Source organism: Podarcis muralis, chromosome 14 (genome assembly GCF_964188315.1).
Source record: "Podarcis muralis chromosome 14, rPodMur119.hap1.1, whole genome shotgun sequence".
NCBI classification, from domain to species: Eukaryota; Metazoa; Chordata; class Lepidosauria; order Squamata; family Lacertidae; genus Podarcis; species Podarcis muralis.
The window spans coordinates 49,066,779-49,089,705 of record NC_135668.1 but is presented as its reverse complement, the minus strand read 5'-3'; the positions used below and the strand labels follow the sequence as shown (position 1 = coordinate 49,089,705).

The 22,927-nt window shown below is 48.8% G+C and overlaps 1 protein-coding gene across 1 annotated transcript; it reads left to right on the top strand.

The window, feature by feature from the left end:
- Positions 1 to 97: 97 nt before the first annotated feature.
- ALKBH5 (alkB homolog 5, RNA demethylase) lies at positions 98 to 19,413 on the top strand. Its single transcript, XM_028705638.2, has 5 exons — positions 98 to 386; positions 2,132 to 3,280; positions 9,241 to 9,321; positions 13,927 to 14,082; positions 15,294 to 19,413. The coding sequence occupies exons 2-5, from the start codon at positions 2,544 to 2,546 to the stop codon at positions 15,475 to 15,477; spliced, it is 1,158 nt and encodes a 385-aa protein (XP_028561471.1). The 5' UTR covers positions 98 to 386; positions 2,132 to 2,543; the 3' UTR covers positions 15,478 to 19,413.
- Positions 19,414 to 22,927: the final 3,514 nt, after the last annotated feature.

Here is a 22,927-nt window from a genome sequence, read left to right as displayed (position 1 = left end):
AGCTGCAAAACGAGAAGCCGCTCGGCTCTCGGAGAGCGGGGGCGGGGCGGGGCTACCACGCGCCTGCGCAGTGCGCGCCACTCCGAAGCGTGCGCCTGCGCAGTGGCCGACTCTTGCGCCGTGAGGAGGAGGAGGAGGAGGATGCCCCTGAAGTTATTTATAATGTCGGGCCGGCCGCTGGTGACGTAGCGAGGAGTTCGGGCAGCGGCGGCGGAGGAAGCGGCGGCAGCGGCGAGGCCTCTTCCCTTCCTGGTCTCCCTCCGTCCGCCCGTCCTTCCTCCTCGGCCCCCGGGCCTCCGCTGCCATGGAGGGAGCCGGGCCACCTCTGCCGCTGACGGAGCCGGACTCGGGCGGCGCGTGCTGAGGGGCCGGAGTCGGGCGGCGCGGTGAGCCGGGGCAGTTGGTTCCGGGGCGGACGCCCCCTCCCAGCGCTTTCCGTAAAGGGCGAGACCGGGGGAGGGGGGAAGCAGCCTCTCTCTGCCCCCTCGTGCCTCTCTGAGGGGGAGAGACCAAGAGGTTCGGGGGCGCCCGCCCTTGTCAAGTGGGATAGGTGCTCCCGGAGGGGGCCGGAATGCGGCCCTGAGGCTGCAGAAGGGCTTCCCAGCTCTCTCTAAGTTCGGCGGCGGAGATGCAGCGCCAATAGGCTCAGGGGCGGAGAAAAGGTGCCACTGGGTTCTGGCCCTGCCCTGTTAAGTGGGTAACTAACTACCTCTGCCTTTTCTCTCGCCTTCCTCCGAGGCAGTGATAAGCCGAGAGGTCAATAGGTTTGGGGGCGAGCCGCGGTCAGAGGCTTTTTCCTTCCTTCCTCTCTTGCTCTTTCTGCCTGTTTTGCTTGGGATAGTGTGCTGAGCATCAAGGCAAACATTTGGGGGCGGAGAGGCTTTCTTCCCCCTCCCTATGCCCTGTTACCTGGGAGGACACCATGGCTCCCTCTTCCCTTTTCTTGAGGGGAGAGGCAGGTTGCTCCCCTCCTGACCTCCTGCTGCCCATAGAGGGGGGCCTTGTGCCTCTTGGCGCTTTCTAAGAGGGGTCACAGAGATCAATAGGCTTGCAGTGGGGCCGAGACTTTTATTTTTAGCCCCTGCTTATATAATGGGCCTCCTGGCTTACCCCCCCTCCCCGTTTTCTTTCAGTTCGTGTGATTGGCTTTGAGAAGTGGGTTTGGGGATTGAGGAAAGAGGCTAGGCCTAGTTATAGAGGGGTCCTCATGTCTCCTCCTGAGTGGGAAGCCAAGAGCAGTACTCAATGCAGGAAAGAAGGTCTTTCTTTTCAAACTCTGACTAATTAGGTATTGGTACATCCCCCCCACACCCCCTTCTCTTCCTGCTGGAGAGGATAATGGATCCAGGTGCATAAAAATGGGCTCTCCTTCCTGTCTCTTTCCCCTTCTTCTGAGAGGGTAACAAAGAGAGAAAGAAGTATAGAGACAGGCAACATTTCCTCTGCCACCTTCCAACCTCTAGCTGTATGAGAATTTTCTGGACCTTCTGCCCTTTTGCTTGGGAGAAAGACAGCAATAGGTATGGGGGGCAAAGAAGGCAGTTATCCCCTCAGTGCCATACCTCTGTTTTTGGGGAGTGCTGCACCCCAGCCAGTAGGTAGGGGGGCAACGAGCAGCAGAAAAGCTGTAGAGGAAGGTTCTGGAAGGGGGGAGTGCCTTATTAGCCTCTCCTTTATGATGTGTGGGCCTGGTTCCTTTTCTCCTGGAAGGAGTAGGTGATGAACAAGGAGCAGGGGTGGAAGGGGGATGCACTCACCATTCCCACCTGTTAACACAGGTCACCTGCTGGCCTCTCCTGTATTTCTAGTTGATGAGTGAGTTAGGGAGGAGGCAATATGTATAGAGGGAACAAATAATGCAGCTAAGTGAACTTCTGGTCTGTTGATTGACCCTGTGCTTCTCCCTGCCTTTAATTGCAGCCACTTTTCCTGCTCTTATCCAGGTCAGGCTTGGCCTGGAGTGTTTCCAAGGATACAGCTTGGAGGGGGGGTTGACTCAGGTGGTTTGCATGCCTGGGAAAGGGGCTTCCCAGCTCTTGGTGTGGTGGGCTCAGATAATGTATCTTGCTTGTTTCTTTTATCTGCACTTTTCCTCCTTGCTCTTTGCTTACACCATTTTCTCCTCCCACAGATGGAGTGTGCTTAGTTGTCCCGGCACTCACCTGCAAAACAAGATTGGTACCACTGGACGAGGAGACCTTGCATTCATCTGTCCGTTCCGTATCAGTACTGGAATGAAACTGAATCTGTAACATTCTTCTCATTCTCGCAAGGATTTGTTTCCCCTTGCCCCTCCTGCAGGGACTTGGGGCGGGGTGTCTCGGAAGGGTGGAGTGCCTTACCCATCAGGAAGGGCACCTGGTTTGGTTTGCTCTCCACTTGTGGAAGCTCAGCTGTAGGATTTCTTGGGTTTTCCTCTGGGAGTTTATTCCACTAGGATAGACAATGCCTTGAACGGGGACAGCGCTTTCCCACTCACCAGCCCTACAAACCGTTCACCGGGGAGTTCAGCAGAGGTGGCGAAGGCGACTGGGGAACTCACCATGGCTGGGAGTGGCTACACAGACCTGCGAGAGAAGCTCAAATCCATGATGCCTTACCGGGACAATTACAAGGGGGGCGGCACTCGAGACCCTGCCGAATCTCCCTATGGAGGCGCAGGCGGAGCTGCAGAGCGCAAGCGGAAGTACCACGAGGATTCCGAGTCGGAGCCCAGCGACTGCGAGGAGCACCAGCGGGAGGAGGAGGAAGAGGCCCAGAAAGTCAAAAGCGGCATCCGGCAGCTCCGCCTCTTCACCCCTGAGGAATGCGCCAAGATCGAAGCTCGCATTGATGACGTGGTCTCCAGGGCTGAGAAGGGCCTTTATAAAGAGCACACGGTGGATAGGGCCCCTCTCCGGAACAAGTACTTCTTTGGGGAGGGTTATACGTACGGGTCTCAGCTGCAGAGGCGAGGTCCCGGTCAGGAACGGCTGTACCCACGTGGGGAAGTGGATTCCATTCCCGAGTGGGTCCATGACCTCGTCATCCGCAAGCTGGTGGAGCAACGGGTCATTCCCGAGGGCTTTGTGAACAGTGCGGTGATCAACGACTACCAGCCTGGGGGCTGCATAGTCTCCCACGTGGACCCCATCCACATCTTTGAGAGGCCTATTGTCTCGGTGTCGTTCTTCAGTGACTCGGCACTCTGCTTTGGCTGCAAGTTCCAGTTCAAGCCCATCAGGGTCTCCGAGCCGGTCTTCTTCCTGCCTGTGAGAAGAGGGAGTGTCACTGTGCTCAGGTAAGGAAAGTTGCAGGAGGCCTTTCCGAGTTGTTGGCCGGTTTCAGCTCTTGAATCGATAGCTGCACATCCAGACATTTGTGTATTGTTTGTTGATTTTGTATAGCATGTTCCAAGTGCTAAATGTTTTGTGATCCTTGCTTGTCTTTTACAGTTGCCGTTATTCCTTCCTTACAATTTCTGGAGCAGAACCTAAAAGAGCAGGTGATTTGTGTGTTGGGTCTGCAGGTGACCTTACAAAGCAACTTAAGTGATTCCCACTGACTACCAGCAGCTTTCAAACCTGTCTTCTAGTCAGCCCTAAAATGGTTTGAAATCCCATCCAGGACTCCTCACTGATAAGATCTGTAATGATAGGACAAGCATCTGAGTTTATCGTGCATTATTAATCTTCTCTGCTATATGCAGATGCAAGGACTTTGGGGTTCTACGAAAAATCCTCAGCTTGTGATCGGCAAAAGCAAACCATGACAGCACAGCCAGCACAAACAGAGCAGACAGTGCAGAATGCAGCCTGCAATGTGCATGGGTTCCTCAGCACACAAACTTGATGCAAGAATGCTTCCCAAGGAACTATTGAGGCAAGGTTCATAAGAGCTAGGAGGAGCTTAGCTGGAGAGCACATCAGCCGTAATAGCTTGTGATAAATGCCACCCAGTTTCAGGGGTTCTGCCAAAACAAGCCTCCGTGGTTGGAGAAACTGCTTCTCTGCATGCATTAACCAGGGATTGGGGGGAACCCCTGGCCCTCCAGGTTTGGCTGGACTACAAGTCCCATCAACCGTGACCAGACCATGCCATCTTGTAGTTAATGGGAGTTGGTGTCCAGCCATATTTGAAGGGCCACAGGTTCCTCACCCCTGCTAATTAATGTGAACTAAAGCAGGGCAGGTGGCTTTCCTTATGATGAAGAGTCTCCCTCTCATCCCAGAGAGAAGGAACTCCAGAGAAGGGCAATGACTGTGTGCTGGAAAAGATAGAAGGCTTCGCTTCAGACTCCTGACAACAGGAGTCCACACAAAAGAAGCAGCAAGTCTGATTGGAAGGAGTGCTTTTTTCACTCTGCCTTCCACTCCAGCTAGGGCACTCTCAAGCCACAGTTGGATGGCTTGCACCTTGTCTGGGAATTTTCTTTGACTCACTGGGGGCGCCTCTGCCCCCCTCACAGCTTGAGAAAAACGTGTTAGTGGAGCAGAGTAATTGTATCTCCCATGCAAACTGGCTTGAGAGCTCTCTGGCTGCAGTTAATTCTCCGTAGTAGTATCATTCTGAAAGTAAAAACCCAATACAAGCAGTAGCAATCCTCCTAGGAGTGAGTTAAGCCCTGCATGCAAAACCAGCAATTGACCTTTCCTGTCTGGAATTGGGCAGGGAGCCCTTGCTGACTGTACTCCTGAATTGCCGCTGGTGGTAGTGTTTTGTCATTTCTTGTCCACTGTCCTGATACCATACAATAAGGAAAGCTTTCATAAGGGGAAAGCTATCTCAAGCATGCCAACCCTTTAGGACTGAACTAAGTATTAGCGTACCCATTTTTCTACAGGTGTTTCCATGGGTTTCTCCAAGCCCGTTTTCTGTTGGCTGTAGAGCCAAGACTGTTACTTTGCAATATGCAGTGCTGATGTTTTCTGTAGCGTTCTCCTCTTCAATTCCTGGCTCTGCTTTTTTCTCTGAAACTGTGTTTACAGTGCAAATACTTGCAGGTAACCCTAGACAGCATTCCTTGTGGCGTTAGTGCCTGTGGAAGAGGAACTTCTCCAGGAGCAGAGTGTGAAAGGGCGCGAAATGTTGGGTCAGGATAAGCCTGTGACAAACTGTATTTATAGCCGTGTAAGCCAAAGCCAGCTCTCCACCAGGATGAGTCAAACATCCCTAATGGTTCCGCGTTGCCATGGCAAAAGGAGGGCAACCAACATTTTTTGGTCTGAGGAGTGAACACTTCTGCCAGTCTGAAAGGCTGCTTGAGGGGGTAACGTGATCCCCTGCTTACATTTGTAAAGCGATCTCCGCATGAGCCAGGAAGGAAAATCTCTCCTTCACATAAACACGGCCTTGCACAATAGTCCAGGTGCATCAATAATAAAGCAGCGTAAGGACTAAGCATTATCTCTAAAAGTGCGCACATTAACCAAGGCTCACGCAGAATTACATGTGGCAGGAACTTCCAGGAAGGGGCTGAGCAGCTGTGCACTCTGCAGCTGAAATGAAACTCTGCCTGATGCAGTTTCATCAAGCAAGGAAGTGCTAAACACGGGAAATAATTTTGTCAGTCTAACGAAAGGTCTGTTGCAAAATCTGGATGGCTCCCACCATGGTGTATGCAGTAAGAATTGTTGGCCCTACCCATTTTTAAGGGAGATATAATTTATGCATAATAATGGAGGCAGCCTGCAGCTTACACTGGTTGCTAAGCCTGCTGAAGCCACCCGCTTCTGCTATGGAGTTGCCATGTGTGACTAGCAAGACTAACAGGACTCTTGGCATGCACCTGCCTCCCTGGCTGTTTCAGATAGCTGAAGACAGTGGCATCCCTTCAAAAAGATGACTATCTCTTCTTACCTTGCTCATCTGTGGTAACATTGCAGGGATGCACCCCAAAAGGGGAAATTGGTACCCTAAGACTTGTCCCAGGTGAGCAGGCAAGTGGCTTTTCAGAAGCCTTGCTTTGTATTCATGAATTCTTTGCTTTAAGGGGGCAGTGGCTTTTCCTTTTGTCCAAAGCTTTCTGCTCCTGATTCTGATAGAGAACCAGCTGCCCTGTTACTTTTGCTTTGCGGCAACTATGTCAAATGTGAACCTAATTCATTAAGAAAGGAATGGCTGAAAGAACTTCACCTGTGCTTCAGAGTTGCCAAGTTGGAGGGAAGGAGTGGAATGGAATTCCAGATTATTTGACCATATGAGCTTTTCACGGATGGATGGGTGAAGTCCCCTCTGCATAGAGCAGCATGGGTCTACTGCAGCCTACAGTGTCTGAGTCAGTTCCTCACGGACAGAAACAGCATTTCCACAAGTCTTTTCTAGTAGCAGAAATCTTCTAGAATTTCAGTAAGCCTACGGGTGGGTCACCATGCAGCCCCTTCACTGTCCTGTTCCAGCTTGCCTGGTTTCCAAGAAAAGAAGGCAGCGTTAAGCAACTAGCACACTTTAAACGCAGAAGTTACTTCAGTTTGAGGGCAGCAGCTGCTAAGCTTTTGGGCATTAACTATAAAAGGGCACCTTTCCAAGGGAGGTTGGCCTGAGCAGAAAGTCAGCACTGCCAGTGCAGCGCCCAGCACTCCTAGATCTGCTTGGCACTTCCAGAATGGACTAGGCCAGTGCTCCAGTCACGTGGGCCAGCTGGGTATAAGAACCTGGTCAAGAAGGGAGGGAGTAGTTCTAAATACGGCTGCTGTCGAGAGGGCTGGCAGGGAGAACCTAGCCAAATAGAAGCAGCATGCTTGTTATGGCAACATGAGTCTTAATATCGCTTGGTCAGTGGCTTTTGCTGGTAGCGGAGAGGTTGATGCAACAGTTTGCTTTCTGTTTACAGGAGTTATGTGGGCAGGCACTTACGCTTTGCTCACCATCCTTGTTCTTGAGTGTCTTAAGAATCCAGCTTCCCAATTCTTGCCTCCTGATTCTTCAGCACATGACTGCTGTACCGCCCTAGCTGATATTTATATGCTTTTTGCATGGGAGGAGAGAATCTGTAAGGGCCACTTCAAATGTTACGAAGAAATGCAGGGAATGGGAAGCGCAGTCCGTTGTGCTTCCTGTTCTCTACAACCTGGTTGAGAGGGGGGAGTCACTTTGAACTCTCTTGAGAGGCCTTAAAACAAGTTGATGAGATGCCCTTTCACAGAGACAGTTTCTCCTTCCAGAAGACTTACCTGCTCCTAGTGTAAATGATCAGGGTTTTGCGGCCCTATTGGGAATTTCTACTCCTGTGAAATAGTGTGCAACTAGTTAGGTATGATGCTGTACGTAGTTTTTGTAACACTGAACAAGCAAAATCCCATTCTCTCCCCCCCCCCCCCATTTTGGCAACGATTGCTTTCAGGCATGGGCTGGTGGCCAACTGGGGGAGCCCACCATACCTGACAAAAAATTTTGAAATCCGTAGCTGTCTGAATTTGGTCGCTTTCGTACAGGTACTCTTTGGAACTCAGACGTCTGTGCAAATCCATTCATGAAAGCCAATGCACATATTGTTGCCGTGCTGCTAGGAAACTTCATAGCAAAGTTATTGAAATGGTCAGTTTGTGGGGGTTGGGTTGTGCAGGCAAGGTTCGAGGTGTATTAACAATACAAACTTAAACTGGTTTTAATAGTCAAGGGTTTCTCAGTGAACTCTGGGAATGATAGTCCTGTGAGGATGTTAAGAAACTACGTAGTCTGCTAATATCCAGAGGAGAAGACAAGCCAACCTGGACCCTGAGATCGTCATCTGAGGTCCATTTCTGAGTGTGTCTCATTTTCCAAGGCAAGGCAGATGTAGGCAGGGCCTTTTTCGTGGTGGCACTCAGTTTGCAGAATGCTGTTGCCCAGGTCTCTCGTATATCAGGGCTACTGATACTGGGATCTTCACAAACACATGGCTTCTGTTCGTGGCTAATGATAATGGTAGCCAGGGAATAGAAGACATTGCTTCAGTATTTCCTAACTGCAAGCAGTTCATTGTAGCCTTCTGCAAAGGATCTTGTTCACAGTCCCTCTGAATAGGAGATAGAGTGCTTTGAGTGCCATTAAGGTTTTCAGAATTACCCGGTAGTCATGGGTCTGGAACCAGGGAAGTGCTGTGTATTGAAATCTGGTTGAGCCCTCATGGTCTTTGCAGCTATGCTGTAATGCAGATCCTGTCAAGGAACTCAAATGGAACAAAAATGCCCCCCCCCCCTTTCCCTAGATCTTGGGCACAGTTGTCAGAATATAGTTATTGAGTTTGCTCACGTTGCTGCCCAAGCAAGCTAGACTTCGTCCTGTGTTCTCCTTTCCCCCACATCCACCTTCCTGCACCAGCATTCTACCTGTTCAGGTAGATGCTTACCTGAGCCACTGGTCTCTGCAGCCCGAAAAAGAACAAAGTTGACTCTTGGGGAGGGAAGGTGGGAAGTTTCTTACATTGGGAATTTGAAGACTCCAGCAAAGCTGGCCCATGCTACTGCATTTGATCTGTGGCTATGGGTGGCAGCGAGGGTTTGGAGTAGGTGGTGGAACCATGCAAGCAATGGTCTGTGTGGCAAATATTTTTACATGGCTTTCTCAAGAGCAGGGGTGGGGAAGCTGTGGCCTTCCTGGTGTTGTTGAGCTCTGACTGTCATCATTCCCTGCTGTTGGCCACACTAGCTACGGCTGTTGGGAGTTGGTGACCCCTGCTCTAGAGGATATCAGGGCAGGATGGTGTTCCCAGGTAATATGCAATCAAATCCCTGATATCTCGAGATAGGACTGGAAATGTTCTCTGTCTGAAATCCTGGAGAGCCACCACTAGTTAGCAATACTGAGCTACCTGGGCCAATGGTCTGTCTCTGTATAAGGCAGATTCCCACATGAACCTGAGAAAACGGCCTTGTCTGCTGTATTGATGGTGAGCCAGTGTGGCATAATGGTTAGAGTGCCCGCATAGGACCTGGGAGACCAGGGTTCAAATCCCCACTCCCAAAACTTGTTGGGTGAGCTTCGGCCAGTCCCTGTCTTAAAATACCTCACAGGGTTGTTGTTTGTATAAGCTGTGGAGGGAGAGAGCATTGCGCGCCACCCTGAGCTCCTTAGGAAAAATGGTGGAATATAAGTGAAATAAATTTAAACGGTGGGCAGAGATGTTATGAAGGGCTATAAGTTTTGGCTGAAGTTATAGACGGAGCTGTTTGATCACCAGTATGGCTGAACTGGGGCTGAAGAGAAGCGGGAACAGATACAGCCTTTTAAAACTTAAGTTGGCTTGGTTTGAAATCCCTCTTGGATCTTTCTCTTCCACAGTGGTTACGCAGCTGATGAAATTACACACTGCATTCGACCACAGGATATCAAGGAGAGGAGAGCAGTCATCATCCTTAGGAAGTAAGTGGTGAAGCATCTTTGAAGAGAATGTAATTTGTATATGTTTCTAAAGGGGAAAACATCCTTTCACATTCTTGCTGCTGCCAATACTCTGAGCAGCTAAAACTGGTAGCCGCTAACGCAGATGATTCTGTCCTGGCTAAGCAAAATCACTCTCGAACTTTGTGAGACATAGCTGTTTCCTTGCTCCCATTTATGAGGCCCATGGTTTGTTTGTTTTTAAAATGTTAAGCCGGGCCTCCTTGAGAAGATGCAGGGAGGAACCTGGGGCACCTCTTGATGACCCAGTAAATCCTGGGAAACCGTAACTCTGCTGGGAGGCCAAGGAAGTGTTTTCTTAGCATTCTCAAAACATCCTGCCCCTTCCTAGCACTTAACTGGTAAAACACATTGTGGTCTGTTTTGAAGGCACGCAGCCAGGAAAAGTGGAAAGAATGGACTAGCCCCACTAAATCTTTCTTAAAGTAACAGCGCTTCCTGCCCTTTCCATTGGCTCGCACACATACACCGGTAGGAAGCAGAGACTTGGCTTTGCAAATACAACTCAGAACAGCAGGCTTAAGAGGCCTCGAGCAGTTGTGTGCTCAATGTGGTTTTGGTGTGAGAGAGTTTGAACCCCACACAATTGGCTTAAAGCTGAAGGTAATCGCTGCACAATACAAATTTCGAGCTTCTCACGGTACATTCTATGCTACAGAGCAGGATCCCCAAATTTAGATCTCCAGGTGTTTTTGGACTACGGTTCCCATCATCCCTGACCCACTGGTCCTGCTAGCTAGGGATGTTGGGAGTTGTAGTCTAAAAGCAGCTGGAGACCCAAGTTTGGGAAACACTGTTTTAGAGTAATGGTGGGCAACCTGCAGTCTTCCAGGTGTTGTTGAACTCCAGTTCCATTAGCTCCAGCCAGCATGGCCTGCGGTCAGGGATTGATGGGAGTTGTGATCCAGTAACATCTGGAGGGCCCAGTTACAGTGTGTGCTGCTTTCCTTATAGAATCATAGAATTGTAGAGTTGGAAAGGAGCCCCGAGGGTCATCTAGGCAAAGCCCCTGCAATGCAGGAATCTCACCTTGATCATACATGACAGGTGGCCATCCAGCACCTGCTTTAAAAAGGAAGGAGAGCCCACCACCTCTTGTAGGAGTCTGTTCCACTGTCAGAAAGATCTTCTTGATGTTTAGTCGGAATCTCCTTTATTGTATCTTGAAGCCATTGGTTTGGATCCTAGCCTCCGTAGCAGGAGAAGACAAGATTGCTCTATCTCCCATGTGACAGCCCTTTAGATAACTGAAGATGGCTATCTTACTCCTCAATGGGACGCGGGTGGCGCTGTGGTCTAAACCACTGAGCCTCTTGGGCTTGCTGATCAGAAGATCGGTGGTTCGAATCCCCGCGACGGGGTGAGCTCCCGTTGCTCGGTCCCAGCTCCTGCCAACCTAGCAGTTCGAAAGCACATCAAAGTGCAAGTAGATAAATAGGTACCACTCCGGCGGGAAGGTAAACAGCGTTTCCATGCGCTGCTCTGGTTTCAGTGTTCCATTGCGCCAGAAGTGGTTTAGTCATGCTGGCCACATGACCCGGAAAAACAAATGCCGGCTCCCTCGGCCTGTAAAGCGAGATGAGCGCCGCAACCCCAGAGTTATCTGCGACTGGACTTAACTCTCAGGGGTCCATTACCTTTTACCATTTTACTTTACTCCTGTCAGTTTCCAACAACAATTCCTCATAAAGGCTTGGTTTCCAGACCCTTTCTTATCTTGGTCGCCCTCTCACAGGAGTAGATTAACCCCAATGCTGCCTTGCAGGCTGGGTTTGCATCTCCACTCGAGAGAGTTGGAATTGTATCCATGATTTGTGGAATCCTTGGCAGGGAAATGGGAGAGTGTCAGGTTGCTAGTCTGCTAGTGGCCCTGGTTGTGAGCGGTGTCTCCAGTAACGTGCATCGGACAGGGAGCTCAGGGGCTCCAACCCTTGCAAAACATGGCGGCTAGGGTCAAACAATCCTCCAGCAGTGTTCATAAGACTCTGGGGAAGGTTCTTTTTCATGTCTCGCACTTACACCTCTGATAACTCAGTACTTGCTTGAGAACAGAAGTGCGTAATGAGGAAACTAGCTCTGATGCACTTTGAGTGGAATTTTCCTGAACAGTCTGGTAACTGGCGTGGTCATAAAAACTTCAAGGCAGTGGAAGCATAGCAATATTTATGGATCCTTCCTGCATGCTCTGGGCTGCTGCGGAGGGTGGCTGCAGAACAGCCTGGCGATCTCCAAGGCGGAGTTGGTGGAGCAACCAAGAAAGAAATTGGCTTTCAGCTTAAGAGCAGATGGAAAAACACGAGGCTGTAGCTCAGCTCCCAGCTAGTTTCAGGAGCAGGTTGCAAGATTATTTTACCCCTGTCCTGTTAGTTTGGGACAACCTCCTGAGCTACTTTGCCAACAGTGTGACGCGGCAGCTAAAAAAGCCAATGCAATTCTGGGCTGCATCAATAGGAGTATAGCATCTAGATCAAGGGAAGTAATAGTGCCACTGTATTCTGCTCTGGTCAGACCTCACCTGGAGTACTGTGTCCAGTTCTGGGCACCACAGTTCAAGAAGGACACTGACAAACTGGAACGTGTCCAGAGGAGGGCAACCAAAATGGTCAAAGGCCTGGAAACGATGCCTTATGAGGAACGGCTAAGGGAGCTGGGCCTGTTTAGCCTGGAGAAGAGGAGGTTAAGGGGTGATATGATAGCCATGTTCAAATATATAAAAGGATGTCATATAGAGGAGGGAGAAAGGTTGTTTTCTGCTGCTCCAGAGAAGCGGACACAGAGCAATGGATCAAAACTACAAGAAAGAAGATTCCACCTAAACATTAGGAAGAACTTCCTGACAGTAAGAGCTGTTCGACAGTGGAATCTGCTGCCAAGGAGTGTGGTGGAGTCTCCTTCTTTGGAGGTCTTTAAGCAGAGGCTTGACAACCATATGTCAGGAGTGCTCTGATGGTGTTTCCTGCTTGGCAGGGGGTTGGACTCGATGGCCCTTGTGGTCTATTTCAACTCTATGATTCTATGATTCTACTTAGAACTTTAAGGCCTGATGAGAAATGTTACCTGGCAACGTGTTGAGGGGCAGGAGGTAAGCAGAGCTCCACCTCTGGTTTCTGAGCCTCCGTTAAATGCTGCCTGTAGATAACAGGGTTTGGTCCAGCTGAAGTAGATCAACTGACTGATCAAGAACTGGGCAAGTGTGTCAGAAGTGTTGGTTTTATTTGGGCAGTTAAAAAGATAATCTTCATCAGACTTGTTACTTATGCAAATTACTTATCAGTTTGGACAAGTAACTTCTAAGACATCTTTAGTTTTGGGAGTGTTTGGTAAGGTTGCTATAAACATCAACAAGTCTCTGGATGGTCCACCCCTTTTGGCTTTTCTCATGGAATTGCAATATCTCCGTTTAAAAATAATAATCATGAAATGCAAGCCAGAAGGAAGCAGAGCAGCAGCGGAATACTAAAACGCAAAACGTCTGTTTTGAAAAAGTAGTTGTGCTATGTTGACAGCAGGCAAGCATCCTCTGGCACTGAGACTTCTTGGAATATTTGACAGGCCTCTTGACTGGTGTGCCAATCCTACAAGCTTGGATGCTTTTTTCTTCTTATGGAAAGATTGCTTCACAAATGCTGGTTTCTGCTCCAGTGCCAAACGCTCTGCTTGGAATCATGCAGCGAGAGAGGCCAGCGGTCAGGGGTGCTGGGAACTGTAGTTCAGCAACATCTGGAGGGCCACAGGTTCCCCATCCCTGCCCTGCAACCTGCTATGGATAAAGGACATGGCTTCCTTTCTGCGAGCCTTGGACCACCTGTCCCCTACCAATTCCACTAGCCCATGTAGCCATTTGGCACCTGCCAATTCAGTTCAGCATGTGGCTTCTAAGACAAATGGGCAGAAGAAGCAGGGTGGGCCATGCAGAAAGCTCTAGTCCCATTCGTAGCCCCAGGAGCAGCGTTGCCCTCTGAGTGCATGTCTCAGGTCCCAGTCAAACTTGTGGCGGCAGAGGAGGGGTCCTGTGGGCAGGTGTAGCTGGGGAAATCCATAATTCTATCCTAGAAAGCAGCTTCTGCAGATCAATAAACAGACGGCTTCTGCACATGCATGCCAGAGTTCAAGCTGAAAGCATACACGCTGCTTTTTTTCTGTCATGTGGGCTATGGAAGTCTGCTATTCCTGGGGCATCTGGGGTTTCTTTCAGAAGAAAGCTGGGAAAATCCAACTAGTGTGTTCAACTGCATATATATCAGTGAACTGGCGTCAGATTCAATTTAGGTCAGCATTTCTGTAAATGTTAACTATCATGCTAGGCAGGAGCTCTGGTTGGTGCCCAGTCAAGATACATATGAAATACGGATTTCGGGGAGGGGAGAGGCACTTTTAAGTTTCTTCTAGCAACAGATAGGGAGGCCTGACTTTTGCTCATCAGATCACATGTGTGGCATGTGGCCGCCGCCTCTCGCCTGCACCCCGGGGCAAATGTTGAATGTTGGCACAGTGTCTCTTAACACAATGTTCCAATGCATGCGGTAGAATTAGATGAGCATCATTTTTGTGTCTTAACCCTTCCAGGACCAGGCTAGACGCTCCCCGGCTGGAGACGAGATCCCTGAGTAGTTCTGTGCTGGTGCCAGGGTACGCCTCTGACCGCCTGTCAGGAAGCAACAGGGACCCCATCCTGAAGCCAAAGAGGTCCCATCGCAAAGCAGACCCAGATGCTGCTCACCGGTAAGTGAATCCGCAATGGGACAGGGCAGGAGGATGGCAGCTGCGCATCATAGAGAGAGGCAGGAGAGCTGCTGAGTTGTGTGGATCTGTGGCATGAGGAAGGAGTGACCTCTTGCTTGGCTTCTGCTGGTTTTTGCATGTGACTGTAACCCAGCCCTGCGGGTGTCAGTCTTTGCACTCAAGTCCAAGTGCCACAATTAATGGAATTGTGCAGAAGCAGTGGCTGCTTCTGGTTGCAAAATGAGGCTTTGGTTTGGAATCTGTGAGTGGAGAGGCAGGGATTGGCACAAAAGAGGCAAACCTATTACCTCCACTCCTTCTGGGTGTGTGCTTTGCAGGTGGGGCTGTCTCTACCCTGGAAGTAAGGCTTAGATGCTTCCACAGAGACACCCATCCATAATTTCTGGCCAGTGTGTGTGGATATAATTGGGCTTAGGAGTGGTGTTGAACTCTTCCCATGTGGTGCAGGCATGTCAACCGCTGTTTGCAATACAGCGTTTTGGGGTTAGGTCAAGGGTTCAATGAAGGGGAGAGCCCAAAATGTTACTGGAGCTGCACGGCCTCCAGGTGTGCCTAAAGTATCTGTTTGGCTCTTCACATTGTTCATCTTCCCTTAGCCTTTGAGGTAGGGTAGACAGTGAGCCCCAGTGAAAAGGTCTTGGCGTACTGTGCACCTTGTCACTTGCATGGGGGAACCTGTGGCCCTTTAAATGTTCCTCGGCTCCTACTTCCATCATTCCCATCCAGTTGGGCAGTGGTCGGGGATGATGGGAGTTGGAGTCCAGCATCATGCAGAGAGCCACTGATCTCCCACCTCTGGTGTAACTGTTCCAGTGAAAAGCAGCAGTTATGAGGTAGTGCTAGATATATAATCTAATTCTCAATGGCACCTTAGACCAATGCTACAGTCGCCACAAGGGAATGTCTAGGTACTGTTTTCCCCCGATGTTGTTGTCGATTTCGTTTCAAACAATACACTAAAACATCAAATAAAACAAGCTGGAATAAAACAAATCGAAGCTTCAAGGAAAATATTTTAGATCCTTTTCTAAGTGACATTTTGCTTTCCCCAGTCGCCAGCCGGACATCCAGAGATCTCCACGAGGTCGCAGTTGGTCCAGCCCCAGTTGCAAAATGAGCCTGACTAATTTCTAACACTGCCCCGAATCCTCTCATTGGTCTGTCTGTCTGTTTTTCTTTCCTCTCCTCAGACCTCGGATTCTAGAAATGGATAAAGAGGAGAACAGGCGCTCGGTCCTCTTGCCCAAGCACAGGAGGCGGAGCCATTTCAGCTCTGAGAACTATTGGCGGAAGTCTTACGAGTACACGGAGGACTTTGACGAGGAAGAGGAGGACGGCAGTCCAGCTCGGAAAGTGAAGATGAGGCGGCACTGAGGGATTCTGTTCTTTCACCCCCCACCCCTTCCAACAGAGATATTTGAGCTGATGAGACTGGCCTTCAGGCTGTGAAATCGCATCTTCCCCCACCCCTCCTCCCTCCCACCCCCCTTGGCTATTTCTCATCTAGCTTCAAGGTTGTATTCTCCCTCGCCCTCACCCCCCACCCCTTTTACGCTGAAGAATGGATCTGGAACGGATCTGGCTTTTTTTCCCTTTTTCCTTAAAGAGAGGCAGCGGTGCTGACCAGGTTGTATCTGCAGCCACCTGCCCTCTTCCCCTCTGCTCCCCCACCCCCGGGCAGTCGCTCGCGCCCCTCGAAAGCGTGGGGCAGCAGCTTGTCTTTAAAGGGGCGGGGAGAAAGCTTATGTTGTTCTTTGAGGTGTTTGGGCTGGAGTGGTTTTTGAAGATGCCAAAAAAAAAAAAAAAAGTGGTGCGTTGAGTTTGCTGAAGGAGTTGAGAATATTCGTTTATGCTCTTGGCGCTGCTGCTTCTTGAAAACGTTACAAATACAGCGTTTCTCCTTCCCCACCCCAATCCTCACACTACCAACTGCGTGGTGAAATGCTCTCCGTATCGGCACCCTGCTCCGCTCCACACCAAAGGGCTCCTGATTTCTGAAGCCGACGGCCATGTGAATTTATTTTCCTCGCAGTCATTTCAAAAGCCGCCTCCCTCCGGCAACTGGAAATCTAAAGCTTTGCGAACACCTCTTCTTCTTCTTAATTTTGTTTTTTTGGTGACACCGGATGACAAAGCGTTTAGGACGTGTTGCACTTTAGTGTCAGGGTTTATCGCCCCCTCCCCTTGAAATGCCATATAATTCCCCCCCCCCCTTCCCCAAAACCCTTACTTGCTTGGGCTAGCAAGCACCTGTGTTTTCTGCGCTGCTAATGGAAAAAAAAGGATACAGTCGTGTTTTCTCTTTCTGTGAAGGATGCACAGTGGTTCCACATTGGGGCTGCTGCTTGAGGGCTCATTGAGGGGCGGGAGGGGGGCAACTCTTGGAGGGGGAGGAGCTGCTTGGCTGGAAACCTCAGATTCTGCTGAATCCCTCACACTAACAGCATAGGGCCCATACCTAGCATTTTCTGTATAAACATAGTTATTTTGAAGACATTTACCCGCTTTGTTTCGATTGAGGCTTTCCTTCTCCCCGCCCTCCTGGAAAACCAGACTTTCCGTCTCTCTTGACACTTGAAAACGATGCTTCTGTGGCGGTTGTCCATTCTTAAAGGTAGATGGCTCCGGGCAAACGCTCACCGTCAGGAATCCAGACTGGGCGGGAGCTGTGTCTGTGTGGGGCAGCCCTCCTCCCTTGGTTCTCAACATGGGCAGACTCCCAGTGACTTGGGTCTTGGGATCAGTGAAGCAGGAACGTTTAGGCTGCCCCATGCAGAAGGCGGGAATAGTGGGTGAATTGGCATCCTTTTCTGCTTCTTCAGTGACTTCAGGCGATGGGCTCCCCCGGCTCCTGGTCTTGCACCAAAAGCATCTTGCTAAAGGCATGTCAAGACCTCATGTTTGGAGCTGCCAGCTGGCCTCTTAACGTGCTTCATGCTTCTTTCCTGCTTGAGGCCACACCCAGAAAAGCACATCCTGTTGCCCCCAAAGAGTTCAGCTTTTAAATGTTAGGTCTTCTCCCCAATGGCTGTAACCTCTCTCTCTCTCTCTCTCTCTCTCTCTCTCTCTCTCTCTCTCTCTCTCTCTCCTTCCTGCTTTGTCCCAGCCTGGAAGAGTTTTCAGTGTTCAGGAACCAGGTCAGAACCTGGGTTCAAATCGCCTAAAAATCACCCTTATTTTTTTAAACTACACACGAGAAGCCCAGCTTTCTGAACCAAAAATCTGTGGTTCAAAACGTCCGCTCTTAAGTATCTTGAACTTCATTTGTTCTTCTCAATTCTCATACCTGAGGAATTCTCTTTCTCTCCCCGCCAACCAGGTCGCACGTGCCTTTTTGCTATGATCTATATACCTCATAACCATCAAATTACCTTATGCTTTTGACGGGCGAGGAGGTTTAGACCCCAAATCCCCAGACACTCATTGCCTCCTGTGCTTTATTCAACAGGGGCTGATGCTCACCTCCTCTAGAGCTTGCTCCGCTGGGATGGGGCAACCCACCATATTGCTACAACACGTAATATAATTATTATTTTTAATAATTTGTCTTCGCTCCTGACTTGCCACCAGAGTGGAACCTTTTTGCTTTCAAAGTTATGGCTTCATCATAACACCAGTTTTCCTTCAAAGTTCCTTTGGGTGTGTGGGCTGCTCCCGCTTGCTAGTTTGGTGGGGCAAATGTGTTGAGCTTGGCTGTTCCTTGCTCCTTTGCCACAGGTGAGGAGGAAGCAGGATGCAGGTGGGACGCCAGATTGCCAAAAGTTCCCAAAATACCCTGGTCTGCAATGCTAGGCTGTTTCTGCGACTGGCAGTGCAAGAAACATCAATGCTTTTTTTTGCCCCTGTGAAGGGAGCACATCAACCAAGAAAATGGATGTCGGTGCTTTGACTAATCTTAAGGACTGAAGGGCTTTAGTAGATTTGCAGCCTTATAACTTAGCATCCCTGTCAGTTTAGTGTGTTTCAGACCAGAATTTGGGTTTTATTTTACTGCAGAGTTTTTTGTCGACATCCCACACGACTAGGTTCGTTTGACCCGCTCCTCTTAAGTGTTAGAAAAGAGGTTTCAATTTTTGCTTTGTGATTTGCCATAACCGAGATGATGTTGACTCGTGGGTGAGCATTCCAGATCCGATTTTTCTCCCGTAAAGAAGGCCTTTTCTTCTCTGCGCCCCTGCTGCATCGGCACTGAACCGACCATACGGTGAGCAAGGAGGCAAATGGGTGAATCTTCTTTTCTCTTCTTCCCCGCATCCCACCTTTGGTGCCAAGCACCTGGTAACCTTGGCGGAAAGACATATAGGGGAAAATGACGCCGCAATAGTTCTGTTGGCACTTTCTGGTTCTTGCACCTGTTTTAAAAGTTCTGGATTTCCCTGTCCAGAAAAACCACTGAGGCCAGGGCACTTGCCAGCTGCCTCCCGAAAAGTTAGATTTTCCTGGAATGTCGCGAAGGAGGGTAAAAGCCAGGGGCTGGCAGGTACTTTCTCCCACTTCCCTGCAGTTTGCTTTTCTCAGGCACCATCTGCTGTGGCGATTGACCCAGTTCTAAGGCACAGTCTGATGGGATTAAACAAAAAAATGAAAAAAGCTACCCCGTTTCTGAGATTGAAAAGTGTTGACGGATGCCTTGGTTCCTTGTTTCTAATGCTGTTAGTGTGAGGTTTGATGGCAGCCAATCACTGGTAACAGGATCCAGCCACAGCCCCTCACCCAGGGTCAGGCTGCTTTTGAAATTTTGAGGTTTGTGTGGTTTGGGATCTGTTTCCAGTGATTAGCTGGGGGTTTTTTGTTTTGTTTTGTTATTTTAAAAAAGCACCAAGTACGGATGTGCTGGAGCCTGAAGGCAAAACTTGCTCCAGAGCGTTCCTGGGTTTCTCTCCTCCTTGCACCTCCACCCCCCTCTCTTCCCAAGCACACACTTAAAAAAGAAAAAGGAAAAAAAAAAGTTCTGGCTGACTTTTTTGTGTTTTTTTTAAATGGAAAAAAAATCTAATTTTTTGTTACAAATAAAATAAGTGGCAATATTTTTTTCTGTAATTTTTCATAGGAAAAAAGTGTGATTTGTAAAACCAATTGTACAGTTCTGAAGTTTGAAATACACAAAATCGCCGTACTGCGTGGCACGCTGTCAATGGGGGAGGGAGGGGAAGGGAGAGATTATTTTCCGTACAGTACAGTGTATTTGGGGAGAAATCTTTTAATTCGGGTTGATTTAGGAAGAGCTATAGTTCCCTGTCAGGGTTTGAAATTTTTTTTTTTTTCTTGTATAGAATGCTGCATTTAACTAAATAAAAGCCGAAAGCATCACTTGACTGAGTTAAGGTGTTTCCATATATATTTGCTTTTAAAAAACCGTAACGGTGCTTGCATAATGCTGCTGCTGTTGCAAGTGTCAAGAAGTTCTTCATATATTTTCAGTAATCCTTAACAGAACCCCAGAAGGTAAGAGCAGTTTTATCCCCACATTGCTGACGTGGGGGGGCGGGGCGGGTTTGAAATGTTTGGTTCGATGCCGTGAGAATAACGGTGTGCTTAACGGTGAAATTAGATGCAACGTTGGCTACTTAATGAGCATTCATTCTGATTTTCTTGCAGGATGATGTAGTAGAGCAGGCTTCCTCAGCCCTCCAGATGTTTTGAGACTACAATTCCCATCATCCCTGACCACTGGTCCTGCTAGCTAGGGATCATGGGAGTTGTAGGCCAAAAACATCTGGAGGGCTGAGGTTGAGGAAGCCTGTGTTAGAGCATGGCCCATCTCCCACTTTCCTTGCTGCAAGAAATCCAGTCTTTCCGGGAAATGGCCATGCTCCACAAAAGCACCCCACCAGCTGCAGCCAGGATTGGCCCATATGTGATTTAATCCCACCTAAAAATTGCAAAGAGACTTGGAAGTGCCCAAAGTCAATCAGAGCCGTGGGGCCACTTTCTGAGGGGGTTCTGATACCTATGGTGGGTTGTGGCAGGTTGAGTTAACACATCACAGCCTTAGGATGTTATGGTTTGAGGCAGGTCTGGGTTACAGCTGAGCTTTTTTGTCTTCACAAATGAGAGCGGCCATTGCTCTTTTATCCGCAAACCAACAGGCATGCAGCTTTCATGGCTTGCTTACCATATTTTTCACTCCATAAGACGCACCTGACCATAAGACACACCTAGTTTTTAGAGGAGGAAAACAAGAAAAAAAATATTCTGAAAGAAACCGTGGATGTATGATTTTTGTGGTTCATGCTGTGGCCACAGACATGTGATTTGACGGTGAATTTAGGGTAGCCAATGCAAAAATCCTGAGAATCCATGTGGATCCGTGCTTTGTAACCACGTTTGTGCGCCATTGTGGCCCCACGAAAGTGGATATGTGATTTTTTTGGTGCAGGCTGTAGCCATGGACATGCTATAGGATCTGATGGTGAATTTGGGGTGACCCAATGCAAAAATCCTGAGGATCCATGGGCTTTTACCTCCCCCCCTTCCAGGCAGCCTCTTTTATCGCTAGCCTCCCTTATCTCCCTCCTGATCACTTGCCGATCAGCTGCTCAGCAGCTTCGTTTCAACACCCCCTTCCCTCTTCCTAAATAAACCAAAAAAACACAATCTGATTTTTGCCCCTGGGCAATTCGGCTCCAGGGACCATGCATTCGCTCCATAAGACGTATAGACATTTCCCCTTACTTTTTAGGAGGAAAAAGGTGTGTCATGGAGCAAAAAATACGGTATGTTCTCTGCGGTCTGAGGTAGCAGTGCTTCTGAATGCCTGGTTCTGGCAACCACAGGAGAGCAGAGTGCTCTTGTGCTCAGGGTTTCTCACTAGTTGGCCACTGCGAGAACAGGATGCTGGACTAGGTGGGCCATTGGCCTGATTGGAACAGGCTGCCCTTATGTCATTATGCCCACGCACCTCCTGGCGAGTTCATGTCCGAGGCGGGATGCGAGCCAGATTCTTACTAGCTCGCAGCTGTAACCACTGTGCAACACTGCCTTGGTACACAGTACTGGCCTTGCTTTTGTGCCAGAGGCTTATTTCCAGACCATGGCCAACGCAGGGAATGGGCTCTCCTTTTCTATGGCATGTTCTATCGTTGAGTTGGGAAAGGTCAACCAAAACGATCAAGGGGCTGGAGCAATTCTCTTATGAGGAAAGGTTACAATATTTGGGGGATTCCCGGTTTAGCAGGGAGCGAAGTAAATATTTATTATGCCACCCATCTGACTGGGTTGCCCCAGCCATTCTTGGTGGCTTCCAACAAATTAAACACTATTAAGCACAGTAAAACCTCAAACATTAAAAACTTCCATATACTGGGCTGCCTTCAAATGTCCTGTGAAAATCAGGTGGTTGTTCATTTATTTGACATCTGGTGGGAGGGCGTTCCACAGGGCAGGTGCCACTACCGAGAAGGCCCTGTGCCTTCAATAAAGGTAGGAACCTGGGAAGATTCAGGACTGGTATACAGGAGGGTGGATAGTGCATAGCTAAACCACAGAAATGTTGTTGTTTAGTCATTTAGTCGTGTCCGACTCTTCGTGACCCCATGGACCAGAGCACGCCAAGCACTTCTGTCCTCCACTGCCTCCCGCAGTTTGATCAAACTCATGCTGGTAGCTTCAAGAACAGAAATGTAGCAACTACCAATAACCTGGGCAGTTATGGACGGATTCCTGGAGGATAAGATTGCCAGGGGCCACCACTGGGTCTCTTATCCCATCCAGCCGAGCTCCGATGTTTTTAATTGCCTGTTAGCAGCCTGGGGCTAGCAGAATTCATCAGCGCTACTCATTTGTGTCTCAATAGGGACAGCGGTTTCTTTTCCTGTTACAGATGTTAATTAGCTACGCATTGCCAAGTTGATTTGCTTTTATTACCTTTCACTACTGTTGTTTAAGGCGCCCACTGTGTAGCGCACATTTTATCTCTAATTAAATTGTCACTAGTTATCGGTAGGTAGCCGTGTTGGTCTGCCGTAGTCGAAACAAACAAACAAAAATTTCCTTCCAGTAGCGCCTTAGAGACCAACTAAGTTTGTTATTGGTGTGAGCTTTCGTGTGCATGCACACTTCTTCAGATACTATTTGTCACTATTTCTACTTCCTACATTTCATTTCCCCCTCCCCACTATTTATGCCTCTACACTCCTCGTGCCCCCTCTCCCGCCACCCTGTGTGTGTATACATAAAAATAAATTAAAAATAAATAGAAAATCTCCAGCTGCATGTAACCTGTCATGCATCTGTGGTGGCCTGGACCCTAGTCCACAAAAAGTATACCATAATAAAATTTTGTTCGTCTTTAAGGTGACATGGGATTTTCTGCTCCAGCTAGCGGCTGTTCCCCACCCTCCACTGCCTGCAACAAAGGCTACGAATGTGCAACTGAAATAAATGCATGCTGTTATCCTGCCTCTTGCCTCCTTCCCTTTACTGTCTATTTTGTATGTTAGACCGAAAGGCCCTCCATGCCGGAATCTGTCATCTTTGCAAACCACCCTCCGGCTTGATGGTGCTGTGTTAATAAGGGTCGTCACACTACCTCTCACTTTGTTTAAGCCAGGGCAGGCAATTTTATATTAGTTTTCCAATAAGAACATCCAATTAACAAATCCATCAAATCATAATCCAATTAAAAATTAAATAAAAAAGCCAATAAAAAATAAAAAAGCCAAATTAGAATCCAAATTATTAATTATTAATTTTTGGGGCTTCCCATACTCTGGACCTCTGAGGCATATCTCCAATATTTTCATTTCTGCCTTCCTTTTGTTTTCATATTTTCCACATTCCGATCTTAACACTTTAAAGTTCCCTGTCCCTGGCTGTGCGATTC